The 22,869-nt window shown below is 39.4% G+C and overlaps 2 protein-coding genes across 3 annotated transcripts; one reads left to right on the top strand and one right to left on the bottom strand.

Annotated features, from left to right (window-relative positions):
* Positions 1-517: 517 nt before the first annotated feature.
* dazap2 (DAZ associated protein 2) lies at positions 518-12,351 on the bottom strand. Its single transcript, XM_088330876.1, has 4 exons — positions 12,158-12,351; positions 9,885-10,003; positions 9,566-9,814; positions 518-5,182 (listed from the first exon to the last, which is right to left on the bottom strand). The coding sequence occupies exons 1-4, from the start codon at positions 12,168-12,170 to the stop codon at positions 5,054-5,056; spliced, it is 510 nt and encodes a 169-aa protein (XP_088187002.1). The 5' UTR covers positions 12,171-12,351; the 3' UTR covers positions 518-5,053.
* Positions 12,311-21,064, top strand: cenpl (centromere protein L). 2 transcript variants are annotated; one of them, XM_088330875.1, is made up of 5 exons: positions 12,311-12,502; positions 19,555-19,708; positions 19,776-20,024; positions 20,120-20,656; positions 20,743-21,064. In XM_088330875.1, coding segments are annotated over exons 1-5 (1,017 nt in total). In that variant the 5' UTR covers positions 12,311-12,500; the 3' UTR covers positions 20,818-21,064. The 2 variants fall into 2 exon arrangements, with proteins under 2 accessions (XP_088187001.1, XP_088187000.1); XM_088330874.1 differs by lacking the exon at positions 12,311-12,502 and adding an exon at positions 16,683-16,812.
* Positions 21,065-22,869: the final 1,805 nt, after the last annotated feature.

The following is a 22,869-nucleotide window of genomic DNA, read 5'->3' as shown; positions in this document are numbered from 1 at the left end:
AATTGAATGTGTTTTTGGCTGGGAAGAAGGGAATGTCTTTCTGGAAAAATGGCTAAATAAGCAAAACCTTTTAACATCTTCACCTTCAGTGACCTACCTGATTGTGTAAGACTGTGATCCTGGCCAAACTTGTTCTGGAGAGTAGAATTAATTTTTTGGGAAAGCTACTGAGTCAGTAAAAACAAAAATGCCAAGTAAGCTTTTCTGGCAGTTTTCACATCAGGGTAACCTAGTTGACTGCCTGTAAAAGATGGTGTTGATATTTAATATCACTAAGGCGGTGTGTGTAATGTCTTTCTGGGAAGAAAATTGTAGAGTGAACAAAGTCAAAGGTTTTTAGCTTTTTGGGGGGGCATTTTTCACATCTGGGCTAACCTACCTGACTGCCTGTGAGAGATTATGGTCATATCAGATTTACATACTCAATCCCATATAAAAACATAACCACCCTCGTTTTGTCTCGGGTGATATTTACAATTTTTTAAATGGAAAAAAAAAAAAGACATTAATGCTCTCATCACATTACAAAAAAACAAATGTCCTTTATTTAGCAGTGTGCCCCATTTGAATACGTTACATAAGTGAATACATTGAAACAAACTTAGCAAATGTCCAAAATAACCTTCATTCTAAACTTACTTTTAAATCTTAAGTTTAGTATAAAAAAGGTAAGTGCACCTAAGTCTTCGAGTTGTCTCTTTTTCTCATCTCAAAAGATAGAATGTGTGCATAAGTTCGTCATCACTTTAGCGCTGCATGTTAATGTACTCTTTTTTTTTTTTTTTTTGTATTTTATTACAAAACATCGGAAAGAGAATCCCTGAACCAGGAATGTCCTTGATCCTTTTACAGAGAAGAAGTCTCGGGCCGCGGTTGGCATTACTGCTGCACTTATTAAGGAAGTACTTTATATTGCTGGCACCACCATCACACAGGAAAAAAAGGGAAAAAAAACCCTGCAAATTAAAGTACAGTTCAAGTTTTGGAAGCTGTGGGCTTTTTTTTTCTTAGGGAACTATTGCTTGAATGACCAAAGCCCCCCAACTGCTGCTCTTTTTTCAATATCATTGATACAGATAGTGCAAGTGATCACTTCTCGTTTGTGGCTACAGCAGCCAGAACTTGAACTCAGTCGGATACCCAGTGAACAACATCTGCAAGTAGCATCTTTCTGTGTTCACATCTTATAATTAAAATAAAGCACAACTCACAGGCAGCATACAGAATGTAAGGGGGAAAAAGGTATATCTTATAAACTGAATCAAGTCTGGGAACAAACAAATGCCAGAAACAAGCAATCATGTACCATCGGATCCCATTGACATTTACTTTTTAAAATCGACTCATCCAACCATCTAGGACAGGCATGTCAAACATATGGCCCCTGTGCCGGATCCAGCCCACTATACATTTCTAAATATGTTTAAAAAAAAAAAAAAAAAAAGCGAATCTCCAAGTCATTTCTATCAAAAAATACTTTTTAAAATAAATGCAATCCAGATGCTCTCTCCAGCTGATTTGAGCAGTGTTGGATTTGTATAGCGTGGTATTTGGTTCAGGTGTAAAACTGTATTTACTTAACTGTTAAAATAAAAAAGTAACACATTTATTGCTGAACATGAACATTTTTTCCCCCCCATTTCTTGTGAATAAATGTGTTGTGTTTGGAAAAGAGCTGTGATTATAATATGCGGGGTGGGTTTTACTAAAGAATAAAAAACAAAGTTAAAAATTTGGAGTGGACATCCTTTTACGGATCCGGTGTTCTGAAATTCCTTCCTACCTATGTAGACGTCCTCTTAATACCCAGTAGGCATGCGCCCACACAACGCCTATTGGCGATTTGTGCCTTTGAAGGCGGTGAGTACTTACGAGTTTGGTTTTTATTTAGTCTCTTTTGACTGCTTCAAAATACTGTTTTCTGGCGTAGCTTTCTAGCATGGCGTTTGTTGCGTACGCTAATCACAGATTTTATGTATGCATGCCATCGTTTTATGTCATCAAAAAATGTTCTCTTTGCAACAATTCTGAGTTTCAGTGTTGCTGGTTATACTTGATCATAAAGAAAACAAAATTGGTCCCGTCAGCTCAGCCTAAGGTAAGGGGTAGGACAGTTTAGCAGAACACCGGCCCGCCTGAAAACAGAAAGTCTAGATCCGGCCTGAATGCCAAACTGAGTTTGACATCCCTGATCTAGGATCTTAATCTGGAGACATGGGTAAGCTTAGTCTAAAAGAGAACATTATTTAGGTATCATTTTCACACAACAGATGGGTGATCGGCTACAGCTGGTCAAGTGTTACTATTTGGGCCGAACCTGCCCGAGTTTCCTTAATATTTTCCCATTTCCATGGATACATCACAATCGCCAATCCTTACATGGCCTATGATCTAATTTTACATTACGTCCGAGTTAAAACATACAGTACAAGCAAAGTATTTGTTTTCTGATTGGACGTTATTAAATAAACGCATCATCATCGCAGACAGCAGTAACGCCTTCCAGCAAAACATTTCACAGTACGCACACTTGAACAACACCAGGGTGATAAAAAAAAAAAAATAACACCAACCAATTTTCAGGAATTTATCATATTAATTTAACAGTGCATATCAGGTTTAATTAATAATGTGCAAATTAAAGATGATAAAACTCAAAAGTTTAAACGCTTATTACAAACATAACAAATGATTAGTGGATAATACAAAACATTGCTTCTTTGGTACAAACTGACTTGTAGTGTGTTTTTTTTTAACAAATTCATGAGTCTCACTGACGGAAACCTAAGAAAATGAAAAAAAAATATCGGCCTACTCGCCAAGTAAATCAATACCAAATCAAACAATACTCACACGAATAAGCGCGTTTTGTATTGAAACAAACTCTGGGCATCCGACAGCAAAACCGAAAGGAAACGAACAAGCTACAAACATTACACCAACCAGCTTGCCCCAGTTTTCTCATTTGGATTTACTAAGAATCTCTCTGTTTTCCTTTGAATGTTTTGATTTTTTTTAAAACGGGGATGATCCCTAGTGCTCTTTGGCACTTGACTATGTTACATCTACACGTCGCCCGACAAGGTACAGTAAACCACTTTTTAACAAAATGCATCTTGGCATTTCAGTCCAGTAAATGTTTTTAATGTGGCGTTTTATCTCTATTTTTATTTTATTTTTTAAAATCGTGTACAATTTCGGTCTCAATGCACGTTGTTTTTTTTTCTGGTAGACAAATTATTTTGGTATTCACATTTACATGAGAGTATGACATCTTTTGACAGAAAACACAAAGATGAATTCTTTAAGCTCAACAACAACTTGTGTAATTTTCAGCATAAAGTAGCTGGACTGTCATCAAGTACATGAATGTGGCTGTAAATATTGCTTACTGTCATTCCTATAGCAATGGATTGCAATGTCATATTTATGTCATGACACCAGTGACTTTCGATTGGTAAGTGAACCAGAATTTTAAAAGTGCTTTAATGTACCCGCCCCTATGTTCGATTTAATTATACAGAAAGGTTGAGCACCTTTACACAAGCCTTGCGCAACTATTCTAAGGGAAGAACAAAATACCTAATCCAAAAGTGGGTTTTTAGTCGTTCACAATATTGTGGAGCATAAAGCTTAAGGTGCGCAATGATCACAGCCTTGTTTTGTGTCCGGACTGTTGGTATTGTTCCAATATGTTGCCAAACAAAATTGATCGGACATCTTTGAAAATGACTATGGCAGGGGTGAAAAACCTTTTCGAGCAAAATATTTTGGGTTTTTTTTTTGTGCGGAGAAAACCACACACCATATATTTTAAGACAAAATGTAACCACCAAACACAGTCTCCCCCAAAAAGTAATTTTTTGGTGTATTTTATTTCATGGTGTGACGTTGATGATTCAAGAAAAATGTATGAAATAAAAATACTGTAATGCCAGAGCCTTGGCCCATATCAATATAAATATACTAATTTAAAATTTTCTCCCTACGCAGTTAATTAAGAGTGTTGAGGCTCATTTTTGTCCTATATAATGGTTTCAAAACAAGGTGCAAGCAAAGTTATTTTGCAAAAATGTTACCACATACTTCAAACGAGAAGGATACAGACTTATTTACCTTCAGAGCAGACGGCACTGGGCAAGAGAGAGAAGGGAGTATGAGTTCAGAGATCTGCCCATGCCTCCTGCTCACCTAATCAAATTGCTCTGGGGTGCTTGGCTGGAGTTTTGAGTGTTTACAGTTTGTTCTGTGGGTTTTCACAATGAAGTGTTTCAACAGTGAAAATACATTATTTAGTGAGATTCAATATAAAGGATTCCTTAGAGACATAAAGCCAAAATGGGGTTTGTTGGTATGCTCTGACTCTAAACAGTAATTGAGACTGTGTCCTAGGTATTCTTTAACTTTTAAATTCTAATCGTTGCTTCGGCTTCGCTCGGACTAAAATCGGAACGACACAAAGAGGATTTGCATGGATTTTTCAAAATCTTGGAGCCAGAAGTACTCATGTAAAGAGCCATATCTGGCTCACGAGCCTTTGCTTTCCGACCCATGGTCTATTGGGGATACAGATACCAACCTGAAGTCTCTGGTGTGGACTATGAGACACACAAACACCACTGTGGGGTTTAATTGGCTTTGATTGTGTTATAAGTAATGCCGTTTTCACATTTTGAGCTTTTAAGTTAAACTTAGAGTTACCGTAAAAAGTCTCAACCGTGTAAAATCTATCAGGCTAATATACAAAGCCGCTAGTGTCAAAGCACAGACCACTATTCTGGTGGACCTGAAACAACGTAAACTAAACCTAAAGCTTGGCACAATGAAAGACAAATAGAATGGATTCTACAATGATAAATACTTGCACTTGTCATTTGATCGCTAGATTACAAGTGGAGTACTGTACCTTTCACAAGGGCTCGAAAACATTACATTCCATTAGGTGATATCAGTATAGTGGCCAAGCAGCCTAAGAAGGAGGAAAGCGGGTTTACGTGATGTTGGGGAAAGGGGAGGCGCTGGGTCGGGCATCAGCGTGAGGGACCAGCTGCTGTTACCAGATGGTGTAACCTCCGCTGGAGCCGCCCAAGAAGAAGTTGTTCTTGCGCTGCGTCATCATCACGTTGGCGCCCTGCATGGCCGCCAGTTGCGCTGCGTTTGGAGCGTGCCCGGGGGGTGGGGGCTGAAGGAAAGCAAGATAGGCTTGTTAGTTCCTCAAATAGTGTACTACAGGGGGTCCCCAAACTGTTTACTGGGAGAGTCACATTACTTTTCCCTTCTCTGATGAGGGACCGGGGTCAGATTCTAACAGAATAAGTGTGACAATTGCAGATGTGTCTAAATGTAAAAATGTATTGTTTTCTAAAAAGCCATAATTGAATAATCCTTCTGGATTCTTCACAGAACAAACAAAAGTTAGAAAATAAATAATAAGTCTTTATCTAATAATATCTACCGTATTTTCCGCACTGTAAGGCGCACCTAAAAGCCTTTATTTTTTTCAAAAGCTGACCATGCGCCTTATAATACAGTGCGCCTTATATATGGATCAATATTAAATCGCAAAGTCTAGCAACTAAAGCAAGCAGCCGCCGACTAGATTTTCCCCCGAAGGCGAAGTCGTCCGCGGTGTATGCTGGGATTTATTTACCGGCATCTCATTTCCTAACCAATGTGTCAATCATCATTTGAATCTGTCACTATTGGCTAAAGTTATTCGGAGGTAAAGGGGGCGGATTCTTTTTATCATTTACAGGCTCGCATACATTAAATAAATAAAATTATTACTTTGCTGTCCACACAGTTGCCAGCAAAAAATAAAATGGAAACCAAGAAATGTTTGTTTGGTGACATCGTAAGAGCACCGCATCCGCACGTGTCTACGACACGTATTTGCTTCTTTGCAAGCTTTCGGAATGTTAAGGGGGTAATAAGTTTGACCGAACTATCTGACTGTTTTGTCGACGTTCCCATTGTAGCGCCTTATAATCCGATGCGCCTTATGTATGGGGGTGCGCCCTATAACCCGGTGCGCCTTATAGTGCGGAAAATACGGTAATTTATCTAATATTTTAAAGTATACATAAATTAATCAAATTAACTTTTAGATTTATCTTTATATAAATGACAGCAAACGCTATGGTGTGCTATGGACGTATCCCTGTAAGAAGGAATATTGGTAAATCAGCCCCTACCCTGTGCTTAAGTGCACACATTTCAGTTATTGTGGTGTTTGTCCTGCCGCGGCTGCACTGTGATAAGACGGCTGGGTAAAATGTGACATTGACAAGCGTCATGTTTTCCTCAAGTTGAACATTTTTCAACTCTCGGCGACCGGAATAAAAGGTTAAGCGCAAAGCATTTTGCGCAGAAAACCTGTTCAGCACCTGGGCACGCAGCCAGGGTTGTCAACAGTGAGCAAAAACACAGCGCTGACATTACAAGCAATTAGAAACATTTGCTCAGAGTAGGAGAAGGCTTTGTTGGACACAGGCCCTAACTGTAGCTCATAAATTGTGCCTACCAACAACCTTCTCTAAACCACTGAAGATGAACCGGCATCATGTCATAGAAGCAATCACAAAAACAGCATTATTTATATTTAATACTGTTATTTACCAAATCACCAATATTAATATTAAATTTAATTAAATTCAAATCTAGTATCGGTGATTTGGTGTTTGCTCTTTGATACGATACCTTAAAATAGCACAGCATTAAAACAACACATTTTTAGTCAAATTAAATGACGAGCAGATTTCTTTTTGCAATAAGCTCCTTCTCATTTACCATGCTTTGTAGATGTCACTTGTTTGCCGTCATTGAGTTTCATAACTAGGCTATGTATGAATGAATACTGTACAAGAGCACACATTCCTCATAGATTTAGCTTATTGATTTTGCTCGAAAAATACAACAGATTGACGTTTTTGGAATTTAAAATGCACAAAATGTTATTCCAGGGGAGCATGTCCTTGAACCCTCCACCCACCAGGGTCTCACAAAATTCTATTGGAAACACTTAAATGTTAATTTTGTGTGCCTAAAATAACTAATGACTAGAACAAAAAAATATTGTTATAAGCGCCATAATACTGAAGTACAGATTCAGAAAGTACATATGTATACGTTATTGGGTGTTTTCAGTAATCTAGCACCATATTTTCACGAGCACAGGACGCGCAGTGTTAAAAGGCGTAGTCTCCGTAACTTCTATTTCTGTATTTAACACATACACAGGGCGCACCCCATTATAGTGCGCAGGAGCCCTTTGCTTGCGGTCGTGTTACAAAAACACAGACACGCATAAAAGTATGCATATTTTGAAATACAACAGAAGCAATAAGGAGTGTCATTATTGTTTATTTAAGTATTGATTTTAAAGTAAAACACAAGAATAAAACAAAATTGAAAAAGAGTTTGGCACTCATATTTTTCCCGGTAATCCATAAGATAACCTTCAATATCCTCGTCCTCTGTTTCGGACCAGAACAGCTTCGCTTAATCTCTGTTCAAAGGTTTCTTCACTTTCAAAGTCGCGTTCGGAGTCACTTTCCAAAAGCTCGAACATCACTCGCGCCCAAGCGTCAACAATCCATTCTTTTCATTATAATCTGCTGTAAATGTCTGTGCCACCGTAGTCCTGGTCCAGGTCAAAAGATGACACGGTTTCATGAAACGAAAGCACTAACTAAGTACTAACTATAACTCAAATTACTAGATACGCTTAAACATGCATTGTGTGTGATGTCACGGGTCCTCTTTTGCTTGTGGCAAACACGAGAAAAGGTATAATAGTCACAGGAGATCGCATACATTTCTGACTTAGTTGTAAACGATCTCACAAAAACATGGGATTTCACCCTAAAATGTTGTTAGTGACGCTTGAACCTGTGACCTCCCAGTTTCGGAGGCATGATCACATCTCTAAAACCACTAAGCTGGTCTCTGTCCGCCGATTGAGACACAGGGCGCACTCCACGATAGGGCACGCCGTACTATTTGAAGAAAAACTGAGACTTTTGTGTGCGCCATACGGTCGTGAAAATATGGTACTGAAGTATTGTTCGGCAATAGCAGGAAACAATACACCAAGTGCAAATATATCACTTCTTGACAATATTCGTGAATGGCAAACATGCAAAGTGACCTTAGGTGTAACATTAGTAACCATAATACATATAAATAAATATGCAAATGAGGCATAGAGGTGAAACTACAGGAAACGAAGTTTGTCTAAATTTATGGAAGTCAATACTTGTCAATAGAGTACAAAACATCAAAAACTCAAAGGTATTGTCAACGCTAAATGGAACAAGCAAGCACTTGTGAGCAAGTTATCAAACAGGTGAGGTGCAACGGCTAGCGCCATCTTATTTGACTTATTATATGCATTAAAAAAACAAAGTCAATAAAAAACGTATTTTAATGATAATGTTGTTGCTTTTGCTCACTGTTTATCTTACAAATAAGTTGTATGTAACTGGACGAAGACGGTTTACCCCATTCCGGTTTGAATATCGACTGTACGTTATTAAAGCACATGCTTTCAAAAATCCAGTGTGATTATAACCCAAATCTAAACATCAGTGAGATGTGTCCTATTATTTGTGTGTGAGCTTTGCTTTAACTCATTCAGTGCCAGACGTTTCTCTCAAATGTGAGGTGCCTATGCGAGACATTTTTTTGCCATTTTGACTCATTTTTGAAGGCCTACAGAAATTTGTAGCTATTTAGGCATATGATACATAAAAAGCTTGAATCCTCATCTTTAATTAGAAAAAAACGTATGCATATAGCCTTTACCATTGTGTAAAAAACAACAGTTGAGTATTGCTAAGTTTCTTGAAAATACTAATCTCCAGGAAAACTGCTTTTTTCAAGAATGCATTTCAAGAACTTTCACTTTGGTTCTTTGTGATACCTCCATTATCTAAACAATGCGTTCCATAAGCACAAGAACACTTTGCCAGCAAAATAACATTTTATTGCAAGAACACTGAAAACGTATGCATGAACTTTGCAAGAAATTTTCAGCTCTGATGTTTCCAGTGAAGGTATCATGTGATTCGGGTCTTTATGCACAAAACGTCCTCCCTCTCTGCCGCAATGATGACGAGGGGAATTTATCATCTTTTGTAGAATGAATAAAGCTTTGAAGGGTTAAACTGTCTGTACTTATATCTTTGCTTTTATCGTCCTAGTGCGCATATACGGCATATGGGCCGCCGACACACTGTCATACGATGTCATAGGAAACAAAGTGGGTTAACAAAGATCTGTTTAAAGCAAATCCGTCCATCTGGTGGTGATTTATGATACTGAAATCACTACCAGAGGCTTGATACTCACCGAAAGGTTACGCCAAAGCCTTTAGATAGTTTTAAAAAGTATTTTTATGTTTTTGCCCTCGGGGACAATGCTTCTGAAAACGCGTTACGGCACTGAATTAGTTAAGTAATGCAAAAAAAATAAAATACCTTATAGAAAAACCTTGAATAGAGAATGTCAAAATTCTTCAGATTTCCTTTCTAAGAATGTCAACATAAAAACCATGACTACTCACTGGGATAGAAACGCTGGTTCCAGCTGTAAAGCGAGCGCCAGCATCAAAGCCGCCATCGACCATCATTGTGGAACCAGGGGGGTACACTGCCCCCATGGGATAATAAGCCAAGGGGACGTTCTGGGCCATCGGTCCGACGGGCATCTGCTGCTGCATGGGCATGTAGACCTGAGCGCCGACATAGGGGGAGGACATCTGTGGCATCTGACCGGTCACCTGATGGGGAAGTACATATCTGGGCTGGTAGATCTAAAGAAACACACAGAAGAAAAGATAGAAGTTAACAACAGGTTCACAAGTGGCTCATCGCTATGTTTACCTCAGAGTATGCAGGAGGCGTGTCCGTATAAGGAGGCGCTTGAGGGGAGATCTGCATAGTAGGGGGGTAAACAGGGGCGGCGCTCTGCTGAGGATACACGCTCTGTTGTGGATATGACCCTACAACACAACACCAACCATTAGCAAGAAAATGTGGGAAACATAAAGCAGTCTACATTAAACGAGAAAAGGATTGTTAAAAAATACAAGATAATTCCAAATGAATAACCTTCTAAATTAGTATTAATTTCATGTACAGTACCTATTTTTCAGACCTATATTGCAATTTTTATGTGATTTTTCGATTTTAAAAGAAAGTTGCATTTTCTGTGCTAGTATTGTTATTTTCGTAAGTACTTAACCCTTAGATGCATGACCTACCAGTGAATACAATTTGTCATGCGTGGAGTCGGTAATTAGTGGGGAAAAAATATAAATACTAAAGGCATCATGTCATTACCATGTTTTATGAGGAATACCTGGAATATGACAATATAACAACTGTTTTTATTTTTAAAGATCTTCACAAAGATCTTGAAGAATAACAACTATTTTTTTTTAATCCCACTTTTGCAGTCAAGGGTTAATACTAGTGACAGGGCCATCAGACTGTTGAGAAGCAAAGACGTGTCTGTAGGATGTCCCCCTTAAAATAATGTATAAAATACCAATAGTTTTTTAGATAGTGATCAATTTGACCTATATATTTCTTACCTGTTTTTTTAGCTAAAATGCCCATTCTATAACCATCTTGTACGTGATTGCAAAAAAAAAAAATTTCGGGCCAGAATAAAAAACGACTTTTTTTGTGTGTTCTAATTTAGATTACTCAATGTTAGAAGCACTGGCATTGATTATTTCTGTTGGGGTCAAAACTTGAGAGTATTTCCTTTCAAAGGAGATCAAAACTGTCCAGGTTCTCCTGATAGCATTCAATTTACTTTGGGTACATATTGGATTGAGATTTCATGTGAATTTGAAAGGATTGTTAAGGAGATACAGGGCAGCACGGCAGAGCAGTGGTTAGCGTGTGTGCAGCACAGTTCTAAGGTCATGAGATCGAACCTCCTGTGAGTTTGCATGTTCTCCCCATGCTTGCGTGGGTTTCTTCCGGGCACTCTGGTTTCCTCCCCCATTCCAAATAAATGCGTGTAAAGGTTAATTGGCCGGTCCAAATTGTCCCTAGGTGTGAATGAGCGAGTGAATTGTCTGTCCCTATGTGCCCTGCGACTGGCTTGCAACCAGTTTGGGGTGTCCCCAGCCCACTGCCCGAGGATGGCTGGGATGGGCTCCAGCACCGCCGCGACCCTACTGATGATAAGCGGTGCAGATAATGGATGGATGGATGAAGGGGATACATTTAGGTAAAAAAGAGCCCTCTTCTGGGGATCTTTTTTTAGGGTTACTGTCCATAAATCTTTGAAAAAAACGAGGTGTCATAGGATTACACAATCACACTACATCGTATCGCAAACTCAATTACATTACAGTTAATTGCATCCCCTTCTTAAGGATTCTTATTTTCCTCATGTTGAGGTTGAGTTTTTCCTTGCTCCTATGTCGGTTTCAGAGCAGAGGATGGTTTAATTGTGGCCTGGACAGTCCTGTAGGACATTTTGTGGTTAAGGGCTACGCAAATAAAGGTGACTTGACTTGCGTTGGAGACCCCTGAATTAGATCTGGAAACTTTTAATCTCGGGAAATTATGCGACTGTTTATTCATTACACGTCAATCTTTAGATTTGTTTGGGTATTTTTCGCGGTAGTATTGTGTATAGTATACAAATCACCTCGATTTTGTCGTGAATACGTTTTGCAGTTTTTATTTGAGCCATCGCCAAATGTTAGCGTTATAAATGCCAATTTAGTTAAGGAAAAAAAACGTATTTTGGTCCATATTCAAGCATATACCCGTAAACACAGTCTTGATTGGTAATAATTTTACAGACAGGAACCCTTTTGCTACTTAAGATAAATGAAACTGAAAACAGCTTGTTCGATCTCCACAGTCAAAATGACGTTAGCGAGCGATTAAGCGAGACGAAATTTGACCACGTATTCGTTCGTTTGAATGGCATCTTCCTTCGGCTGACATTACAACATACGAAAACGAAACGTGTCTCCCGAAAAAATCCAAGGGCAACAGTCAGTGTATTGTCATTCAGCCCGCCACGATTGTCCATAACAACTAGCATTGCTACATTAGCCTTAGCGACGCATACAAAGCAGCTGACAGGATAAGGGAAAAAACGGAAAGACGTGCGGATAAAATACCTTTGTTGTTCATTGTTACAGAATGGTTAGTAGTTCAAAGGATGTCTAAGTTTCACTGTGGACTTTGCTTATCGTGTCACAAAGCCGATAGAACGAAACGGTTTACGACGGTAAATTCTAAGTCAACTTCCTTGTTTTTCTGCTCCTTCTTGTTGTTGTCGACAGAGACGGTGACGTAATTTTTCTCGTTCGACGGTGGAGTGTCGCTGCTTACATTTCTAGTTAGCTCGCCGTCTATTGGTCAGTGGTGGAGGTGCAAGTTTGGAAAGTGAATTAAGCAGCCCGCCGGCTCCCGTGCCTACATTGCGGCCATTTTGGTTGGGTCAACGTCCATGTTAAGGCAATGTATGCACATTAAAAATAAATAATAACTTACCTATTTACAACCGGTTTTCTCTCAGTTAACTTTCTGTCAACGTCATTAAGTTATTACAGAAAATTAATTCAAAGAAATAGAAACGGAAACATGTTTTTTTTTTTAAATCAAAGACGAACAATTTATTAAAACAATAATTTATGAACAATTCTACACGTTAAAAACAACTACATTGAAAATTTAACACTTTATATGAAACTCATTTACAACTCAAAATTAGTGTTTGTATATATATATATATATATATATATATATATATATATATATATATATATATATATATATATATATATGTATGTAACTGCGGTGTACCTGTCCCACCAAAGATCCACATTCACGCTGGAATGGATGATGAGGTTTGTATTGCAGTTTCTGCAGATGAAATGAGTGGGGTGCTGGAGCCCATCCCAGCCGACTTCGGGCAGTGGGCAGGGGACACTGTAAACTGGTTGCCAGTCAGTAGCAGGACACGCAGTACAGTAAGGCTGGTCGCTGGATTTGACCCCGTGACCTCAGAAGTGTGCCGCACGAACGCACTAACCACTTAGGCGCCGTGCCGCCCTGATGAATTGGCGCCTATTCTTCTCCAGGTCGTTTTTTTCATTAGGGGTTTGCTCCCGTACATGAAACAGATCTTACTGGTTTCAATGGTTACCAGTAACAAGATCTGACTTAGAAAAAGCACCTTCAATCAACGGTCCGCTCTTGTTCTTGGGGATGTAAAGCGTCATGTAATATCTTAAAATTTTAAGGTTTTGATCTGAGTACCGAAGGTTCAGAACACATTAGCTAAGCATTAGCATAGATTTCTATCCCTTGCTGTACGACATTTCCACTTTCAGACCCCCACCCCAGAACAGACTGTCATATCATGGGGTTCTACTGCACCACATTAGTTCCAGGATCAAATACTTGAAATCCGACATCAGACAAATGAATTAATAATTATTTCAATAACTTTGATATGGATAAATCTTTTGAAATGTTCAAAAACAAACAAACACCCACCCACCGTGCCTACAAGTACCCCCATTTGAAAACCTGTTGCCTGGAAATTTGCAGCTATGATTAAAGAGTGAGAGCAAAATTATTGAAGTCCAAACTGGCTAAAAAATATAACATCTTACAATGTCTGAAATAACGTGCATCTTTTACGTCGGGCGTACAACTTTCTCAGAATTCCTGCTCTTTCCTGCCAATCCGGGTGGCCGACAACTTTCTCAAAAAAAAAAAAAGAAAGATTTTTTTTTTTAAAATCAAACATTTTCTTTATTCCGATTTCAAAATCTTCGTTCGTTTTGGAAATTTCTGAATTTTGGTTCGTTGGGCAATTTACATACTCAGCAGCCAATCAGAAGCCTGCATCGAATAACTTCGTGCTTCCGGACTTTCCCGAGCGTTATAAGGTCGCGCATTTGCATATCATTTTCCAAAGTAGACACACAGAAAACACAAGAAAAATGATTAAGTGGTTGGGAATCAAGCCAAAACCTCAGCCCCAGAATAAATATTCAAAAGAAGCTAACAAAATGTATGACGCTACAAAACGTAAACGTACATTAAAAGCATCGTGGAAAGAGAAGGTCACGTGGATTGTTGCAGATGACCAACGCAATAATTGCATGAATTAAGATGAGTAAATACAGATACATACTGATGGCAGATGGAAAACAGTGATGTCATATGCATGCAATGAATGTCATAAGTAGATTTATAATAAACTTGATTTTTAAGTGTTGTTCTGTTTTAGATTCTGATTATCAATCCTTAATAGTTAATAGTGCAACAATGTTATTTATTTATTTTTTTGCAATCAGTTGTCTTATTGTGTTTCAAATTGTGAAAAATGGGGCAGGCAACTTTATGGTCTGGTAGGCAACTTTTCAGAGTTGTCTGCCCTGTTGTCCGCTTACTTTTTGTCACGAGTTTCAGACACTGGATCATCTTATATGATGTATGCTGCTTTTTGTTGTTTTTAATTGTGGTCTGTTCTATAGCAGTCTCTCCAAGTTCCTTACTTTTTTTTTTTAAATGTTTTATTGAACAAACGCAGAAACATTTCCATACAAACATCTTACCACAGTGTTTGTAAATTGTACATTCAAACCGTACAACGAATCAAAATACCAATCAGGAACAGGGTTGGGTAGGGTTACTTCAACTGGATTACTTTCAATTACTTTTGGATTACTTCAATACCAAATATGCCAATAAAAGACAAAATAAACTAAATATGAATAAAATTACTAAATTTTGTGCAAGCTTGGGGAGTAACGGAATACATGGAACGGCAAAAATGATGTTGGCAAGCTGTTTGGATTTATTTTCATTTTGTTTCTGTCGCATTTTATGTTAGTTTTGCCAGAGATCAAAGCCAGGAGAGAAAGCTTACCACGTGTTGTGAGTCATAATTTTATTCACATTTAGTTTCTTTTGTCTTTTATTAGCATATTTAGTATTGGAGTAATCCAAAAGTAATTGAAAGTAATCAAGTTAAAGTAACCCGACCCAACCCTGATCAGGAAACATAACAGTAAAACAAAACATTCCAGGGGGAAACAGAAAGTTACATAAAAATGCCAAAATATCTGCAAATATTATTTGTTTTAATGGACTTCTGGTTCTGGGAAAGCTGTATGGATATCATGTCGTGGTTCACTTCACATTGGAAGGCAATGAAAGATTTTTTTTTCTATTAATGAATTTGCATTTGTGAATGTACAATTTCGCTATGATGATATAAGATTGACTATAAATTTCTTTTGGCTTTCTTACATGTCTCTGAGTCATATATGCCAAGTACAATATCTCATCTCATCTCATCAGCTACACCGCTTATCCTCATTAGGGTCGCGGGGGGGCTGGAGCCCAACCCAGCCATCTCCGGGCAGTGGGCAGGGGACACCCTGAACTGGTTGCCAGGCAATCGCAGGGCACACAGGGACAGACAACTCATTCGCTCATTCAAACCTAGGGACAATTTGGACCAGCCAATTCACCTGAAATGCATGTTTTTGGAATGTGGGAGGAGACCGGAGTGCCCGGAGGAAACCCACGCAAGCACGGGGACAACATACAAACTCCACACAGGAAGTCTGTAGCTGGATTTGAACCCACGACAGGTTCCCATGACATGAACTGTGCCGCACAAGCGCTAACCACTGCGCCGCCCTGCACAGAGCGCAAGGCACTTCCTTCTCTCTCTCTCTCTCTCTCTCTCTCTCTCTCTCTCTCTCTCTCTCTCTCTCTCTCTCTCTCTCTCTCTCTCTCTCTCTCTCTCTCTCTCTCTCTCTCTCTCTCTCTCTCTCTCTCTCTCTCTCTCTCTCTCTCTCTCTCTCTCTCTCTCTCTCTCTCTCTCTCTCTCTCTCTCACTCAGTGCAGTCTACACCAAAAGTGAAGATGACGAAATGCTTATCGTTTGCAGTAATTTGTGACATTTTTACAAAAGAACTTTGCATGCACATTGTTTTGAAACCGTTATTAAGGACAAATTTCACGGAAAGAAATTGCCTCAACACTCTTTACTGACGGTGGAAGACAAATTGTAAATGGCATATTTACATTGATTTGGGACAAAGGATTTGGCATTATTATCATTTCATACATTTGATTAAGGGCAGCACGGCGGTGCAGTGGATAGCGCGTGTGTGTCACAGTTCTAAGTGTCTTAGGAGCCTCCAGTGTGGGTTCAAATCCAGGTACCGGACTACTGAATTTTCCCTAGGTGTGAATGAGCCAGCGAGTTGTCTGTCCCTGTGATTGGCTGGCAACCAGTCCAGGGTGTCCCCTGCCCACTGCCCGATTATTGCTGGGATGGGCTCCAGCACCCCCGCGGTGCAGCTAATGAGATAAGATGAGACATTTGATTAAATCATCAAACGACACGCAGTGAAATAAAACGTGCTGAAGAATTAACTCTTGTCTAGAGAGTGTGTTTGGCAGTTTTTTCCAAATTTGTCTGAAAATATATGATGTGGCTCTCTCAATTTCTTTTTAAAACATTTTTGCTTTTATGGCTCTTTGGGTCAAAAAGGTTCCTGAGCCCTGCTCTAAACTAAAGGAAGGACGTGCCGAGATGAACCGGCATAGTACTGTATACCCCAAAAATGGCGGTCATAGAGGCTGCATTCCACACCCTATGTCAACAGACGGCAGTAATGCGCAACAAATCATGTTTGAGTGCCAATGTAAAACGAAGAAGAATAACAAGCGCTGTTTTCAAATGCACATCCGTTTGTTATATTTGAGTGGAAAAGATGGCTTCAGCACCTAAAACAAGGTAAATCTTTGCTTGCAAACATATCGAACTGCATTCCTCTGTAAAAATAAACAAACTATCTTTTTTTTCTTCCTCACTTGTACATTTTATGGGGAATAAATAATATGCGTCGTGGGGTCCTTGTTTTGTTTAACAACCACGTCCTGCAGATTTTGTTTTGAATCATTTCCCCTTTGGGCATTATTAATATTATACTTGCATGTGTTGTTTTTAAAATAGTGCAATAGACGAGTTAACTTTATACGTCCTGGTCTGGAACCTTTGCACGGCAAAGCAAAGAACAAAAATTTCATAGGCAACAACTAGATGCAAGTCTGCGTGCTCGTGCCTAAAATCTGTTGACATCTGCGGCGTGTCATGTTAATAAAACGGGAAGATCTTCTAACACAGGGCCCCCAGACTATTTCCTGTAGTAGCCACATAACTTTTCCCTTCTATGACGAGGGGCCGGGGTCAGTTTTTAACACAAAAGTTTGCTGATTACAGGAGTGCCTAAATGCAACAACAAAAAGAATGTTTTCAATCAAATAACTCGGAAAATAATATTACTAAACCTTCTGTTTTGCTGCTTAACAGTTCAGCTCAATTGTCAGAACACTGGACAACTAGTGGTATAGATTACTTGAGAAAAGGCAGTAGATTTTGATCTCATTATCACACTATTTTTTTGTCCCGCGTCCAAAGAAGTATGTTTCACATGCTACAATAACTATTCTAAGCTTTGTTGGTGACAAATTTGCTGTCATTGTAACATGTAAAATTCATGACATTAATATCATTTGCCTCAGGTTCATGGATCACTTTACCACCTATATTGTCCGGGTACTAATAGGGACACAACTCTGGACAGCTTTCTCCACTATTGAAGGTTCATGGCCCGTTTCGGGGTCATTGCAAAATTGGCATCAGTTCATTCCTTAATGTTGTCGGCCCAGTTCTTTTTAGGTCTTCCTCTCCTCCTTCCCCCTTGGACTTTGCCACAGAGAATGATCTTGGCCAGTCCTGATGATCTTGAGACGTGATCATACCACTGCAGTTTTTATCTGTGCAAAGTTGCAACGGTTTTCGTAGGGTCCAATGTGGCCTCTGATGGTGTTGCATATCTTTTTGTTTGTCACATGGGATATGTAGCTGATGCCTAGAAATCTCCTGTAGCATCTCCATGGCCTGGATTTTCTTTTCCAATTTTGCTGTGAGATGTATTTCAAGCGTAGAGGATGATAGAAGTAACCAGCACTTGAATTAATCTGAGCTTTGATTTCACTGCTATATTCTTGTCCGTCCTGATGGGTTTTAATCTGGGAAGTGTGGCTGTTGTTTATTAATCAGGATGTTTATTTTTGCTTTCATGGACTCAGAAAAGGCGTATGACAAAGTTACTAGAGAGCCGTAATGGCAAGTGATGGTAATGTATGGAGTGGGTGGAAAGTTGTTGGAAGCATTGAAGAGTTTTTATATGAACAGCAGAGCATGTGTAAGAGTAGGGAGTGAGACAAGTGAATGGTTCCCTGTGTTGACTGGTGTGAGACAGGGGTGTGTGATGTCACCATGGCTGTTTAATGTGTACATGGATGGCGTGGTGAGAGAGGTGAATGCAAGAGTATTTGGCAGAGGTGTAGAGATGATGGACAACAGTGGAACAGTGTGGCAGGTAAGTCAGTTGTTGTTTGCAGATGACACAGCGCTTGTGGCTGATTCTGAGGAAACATTGAGAAGGTTGGTAACGGAGTTTGGAAGAGTATGTGATAGGCGTAAGTTATGTGTCACTGTTGGGAAGAGTAAGGTTATTAAGTGTTCACGTGATGGAGTGGGCATGACGTTAGAAATCAGGTTGCACGGACAGGTGCTGGAAGAAGTTGAAAGCTTTAGGTACTTTGGTTGTGATGTGGCTGCAGTTGGTGGAATGGAGTGTGAGGTATTGCAAAGAGTGAATCAAGGAAGCAATGTTTTGGGAGCTCTAAGGAGAGTGATGAGCAACAAGAGTATGAGTACGGATGTTAAGAGGGGACTGTATGAGAGTGTGATTGTGCCGACTGGGTTTTATGGTGCAGAGACTTGGAGCCTGAACGCAGATTTAAGAAAGCAATTGAATGGTTTTGAGATATAATGGAAGCTAAAGTTCTTGTTGGTGATGGGAAGGATTGGAGAGGTGTTGTGAAAGGATAGTGGGATTGTGGACGCATTTTTAAGGATGGGCTGGGCACCCGTATGATACGGCAGGGGTAAACCAGTGAAAGCTGTCGGGCCCTGCTGTTGAACAAAAGAGTGTGTTGTGTCACCCTGACCCGAGTGACATGGCCACTTTCTGGTGTCCCATTTCATCTGGAGGGACGAAAGCATGAACAACTTAGGTGCCTAACTTGTTTGTTTGTCGTGAGCCTTACCTTAACATAATTGTTTGCCATCTTGCTGCTCTGGGTACTCCTTCCTAGAATAAAAAAATAAGAAAAGTGGTGCATCATGGTCACTTTGACTCTCCTTAACTTTAATTCTTATTTGTGATTTTTAGCACTTGTTTTTGATTGCAAAACAGAATACTACAACATCTCGTGGTTATATAATACACACTGTTCCTTTAACGTTCTTATTTAGGCGTGGGCCTTAACAATTTCCAGGTAACCTTCCAACACATTTGGTGTTGAACTGTTTTAAATTATAAGTTGCTAATTTTAACTGTGCATGTGATAATTTTGCTGCAAGTTCTTCAAATTATTTGAAACATGTGTTTTCTTTTGTGGCAAGGACACCTGAACGCACTGCCAGGAGGAGCAAGATTAAAAGCAGTGGATATTCCTGCAGGAACGTAACAGCAACTTCACGCCTCAATTTGACCAGGGCACTGACGTCGCAACGGCGCAACACCATATTGAGAGAACCAAAATCGGACAATATCCTTGTGAGTCATTTAATGTCGTTATTTGATGAGATTTACTTGACATTAATGACCACTGCATTTGTATCAGGATAAGGTGGACCCTAATCAACTGGCCTTACTGATGAAAACAGAATGGCAGTTGTCCTACGTCACACCTCTTTACCAATTCAACTACACCCAGCTGAAGAATTACGCCAGGCAGCTGTGTGTTTTTTTGGCTGCAGAGAAGCGGCTAGATCTAGCAGCGGAAGAGTGTACACTAAGCTTGCAGGTCTCTTTCGCTGTGGTCCATGGCTTGGTTGAAGCGGATTCTGATGCCGAAACCGTCTTAATACACGTGAGCGCAAGTGAACAGCAAAGATTCTCAGCCAGAAGTCAACCTATCTTCAGGATCCTTGTACCTACTTACCATTTCCTTGTTTGTTTCTACAGATCTACTCAAAGCCATTGTTTGAGCAGCAAAAGACAGTATGGAAAGGCTGGCTTTCATGCGTCAACGGCAACCGTGATTACATTAACTCACTTCCAAAAGATTTAATTTCTTTACCTTTATTTGGCAGCAGCGGGACAGAGGCCTTAACTGTTTTGGTCAAAAGGTGGTTTCAGCAGAGCTTTGACTGCTGCTTTGGCCCCTTGGAGATCAATCACACCAGCTTGCTGTGGCTAATGGCGTTGTGGACTAACTGCTACACAGAGTCTGATAGCAAGCCGCTCAAAATGATTTGGGCACTTCCAGTTAGGCCACCGCTCGAGGTCACTTATGCCGTAAACCCTGCTGATGCCTGGAAACTGTGGTGCAGTGTGAAAAGGCACACGGACAGAAATGTTATTGATAAAGAAGATCTGATGAGGCTCCTGGAGGGGCTCCTGTGCCACTTCTACCGTCACTTCAGGGTGGAACTGTCAGCTGGGAAGCTGAGCTATGTGTCCACGGCGATGGGCAGGGCTCACTGCAGAGGAAGCATCAAGGTAACTATCTTAATCGGAAACAGGATTTTCAAGTGTTTGACTTATGCCAAGTCACTACAGTTGATGTTTGTGGGCGTTTCTTACAGATTTCCAACAGAAAATGCATCATTACCACACTGACGCTGCTGACAGAATGTGCCCTACTAAAAATGCCTATTTAATAAGAAATCCCGTTATGGGCATTTTGCACAGAAGTGTAAGATTGTATATTCATGTGTACATTTTTTTATTGGTAGCACAACAATAAGTCCTATTGTTGTATTTTAAAATCTTGTGCATCAATATGTACTCCACAATATTAAGTACTTCATTGCATATTGATTATTGGTTTCTGTGTTTTTACAAAAGTAGACACACCAATTTTTAAAGGATAACCAAATAAAATGTTACTGTACACTTTTAATGAGATACATTGTGACAGTGCATAAATTCTTATAGTAATGTAGATCAGTGATTATGAATAATTTCATTTTTTAACACTTGGAAATCGTTTTAGTTTACATGCATATTCAATTCAGACTATAAGCTGACACTTTTTTCCTAAGCTTTCAACCCTGCGGCTTATGCAAAGCTGCGGCTGATTTATGCATTTTTTTTTCCCCATAACGGCCGCTAGGGGCGCCCAAGCATGAAAGGTAAGAGTGAGGCAGGTGGACTATGTGTCAAGGAAGACCCAAGTTTAATGTATCTTTGCACTTTGTGCATGAATCAAACTAGCATGACCAGATCCTCATCATGGAAAAGGTGTCAATTTAAAGGGGAGGGCTAACTACCATATTGGGAATAATTTTACGAGTCTGTTTATTTGTAAACGGAAATAATGTGGGAAAACAAACAGCTCACTATAAGCAACGTCCAACGAAGCTGGCGGATTCCTCTTCATCTGTCCGCGTTGTGTCTTTTGGAGTTAATATTTTACTCGCATTGCATTCTATAGATTGTTCTTCACATAACGAAGCCTTTTTCGCGGACATTCTAAACAAGTTGAAGAGGGCCAGGGGACGTAATGGTGAATTACGTCAGCTTTATAGTTTTCAGGCATCTTGTTTCTGACTGTTTGTGATGTTTCTCTGATGATTATATTTTGAAATGGCTATCATATCTTGAATCCTAAGCAATTAAGTTTTCCAATGATATGTGGGATGACTTATTTCAGTGAATGGTGATATCGTACAGACTGCTCACTGGCTGGCTGAACGTTAAGGGGTCAATGTACCCTATTGTATTAAAAAAAATTCTGTGTACCGTCTTTCTTTGTAAATATCTTGTGTTCCAGTGTAGGCACATTCGGCTTATAGTCGTGTGCAGGTTATGAATGTACAAAACTGGGTATTCCTTTTAAAAATCTACTGGGTGTGGCTTATAATCAGGTGTGCTCTATAGTTTGAATATTACAGCGACTAGACACACATTTTAACACGAAAATAAAATATTTGGTATTACACCCAAGTGTGAGAAGTGTAAATGGGCATTCATGCATAAACGAATATGGGGAGTATTCAATTAAGCAATTTTGCGTTTCAGATGTAAATGTGCTATTGCACTGAATTTGCACCAATTGAATAGTCAAAATAATGGCACCACCTAGCTGGAAAGGAGATATAAAAAAAAAAAAGACGAAAATAATCGACATGGTAAAGGAAAGCATAGTGCGAGGAAAGTCCGGGAATCTAAACCGACGAAAAATCCAACAAAACCACTAGACAAGACGATGTTTAGTTTAATAAACTGTGGCCTACATCTCAGAAAGAAAGACTCCGCAAAGTTAATGAAAATATTTGGTTTATTTTTGTAATATATGGCAATACTTAAATCTTCCCAAATTATTTGTTAACTAAAAAGAGGGGGTTAAATGAGTGGGTCACTCACCTTGCTTGCTTATGGACTTTTTGTACAATTTTACAGGCTTGGGGTTTTGTTGCTGTCAGGGACTTTCTGGACAGGTATTTACATCTTACCTATGTTTTTTAATTGACTGTTTTGTGTACTGTTACCCAATACTAAATCTATTGCACCCGGCTCATCCTGGAAGGGGCATTACCCATCTCGAGGTTTCTTATTTTTCTCATGTTAAGGCTTTTGAGTTTTTCCTTGCCCGCTCGTTGGTTTAAGATCAGGGGATGGTGTAATTGTAATCCTGTGCATTCCTTTGAGACATTTTGTGATTTAAGGGCCGTACAAATGAATGTGACTTGACTCCCAATATTCATCAC

Source organism: Urocampus carinirostris, chromosome 3, assembly GCF_059441175.1.
Source record: "Urocampus carinirostris isolate Australia breed hairy pipefish chromosome 3, RoL_Ucar_1.0, whole genome shotgun sequence".
Taxonomy (NCBI): Eukaryota; Metazoa; Chordata; class Actinopteri; order Syngnathiformes; family Syngnathidae; genus Urocampus; species Urocampus carinirostris.
Note: the sequence above shows the minus strand (reverse complement) of the source record. Positions and strands in the feature narration are given on the sequence as shown.

Coding starts and splice junctions, on each gene's coding strand:
- cenpl (XM_088330874.1), top strand. CDS start 16,790: ATGGCTTCAGCACCTAAAACAAG. Junction 20,025..20,119: donor CCGAAACCGTCTTAATACAC/GTGAGCGCAAGT, acceptor TTGTTTCTACAG/ATCTACTCAAAGCCATTGTT. Junction 20,657..20,742: donor ACTGCAGAGGAAGCATCAAG/GTAACTATCTTA, acceptor CGTTTCTTACAG/ATTTCCAACAGAAAATGCAT.
- dazap2 (XM_088330876.1), bottom strand. Junction 9,815..9,884: donor CGCCTCCTGCATACTCTGAG/GTAAACATAGCG, acceptor GTGTTTCTTTAG/ATCTACCAGCCCAGATATGT. Junction 5,183..9,565: donor GAACCAGCGTTTCTATCCCA/GTGAGTAGTCAT, acceptor GCTTTCCTTCAG/CCCCCACCCCCCGGGCACGC.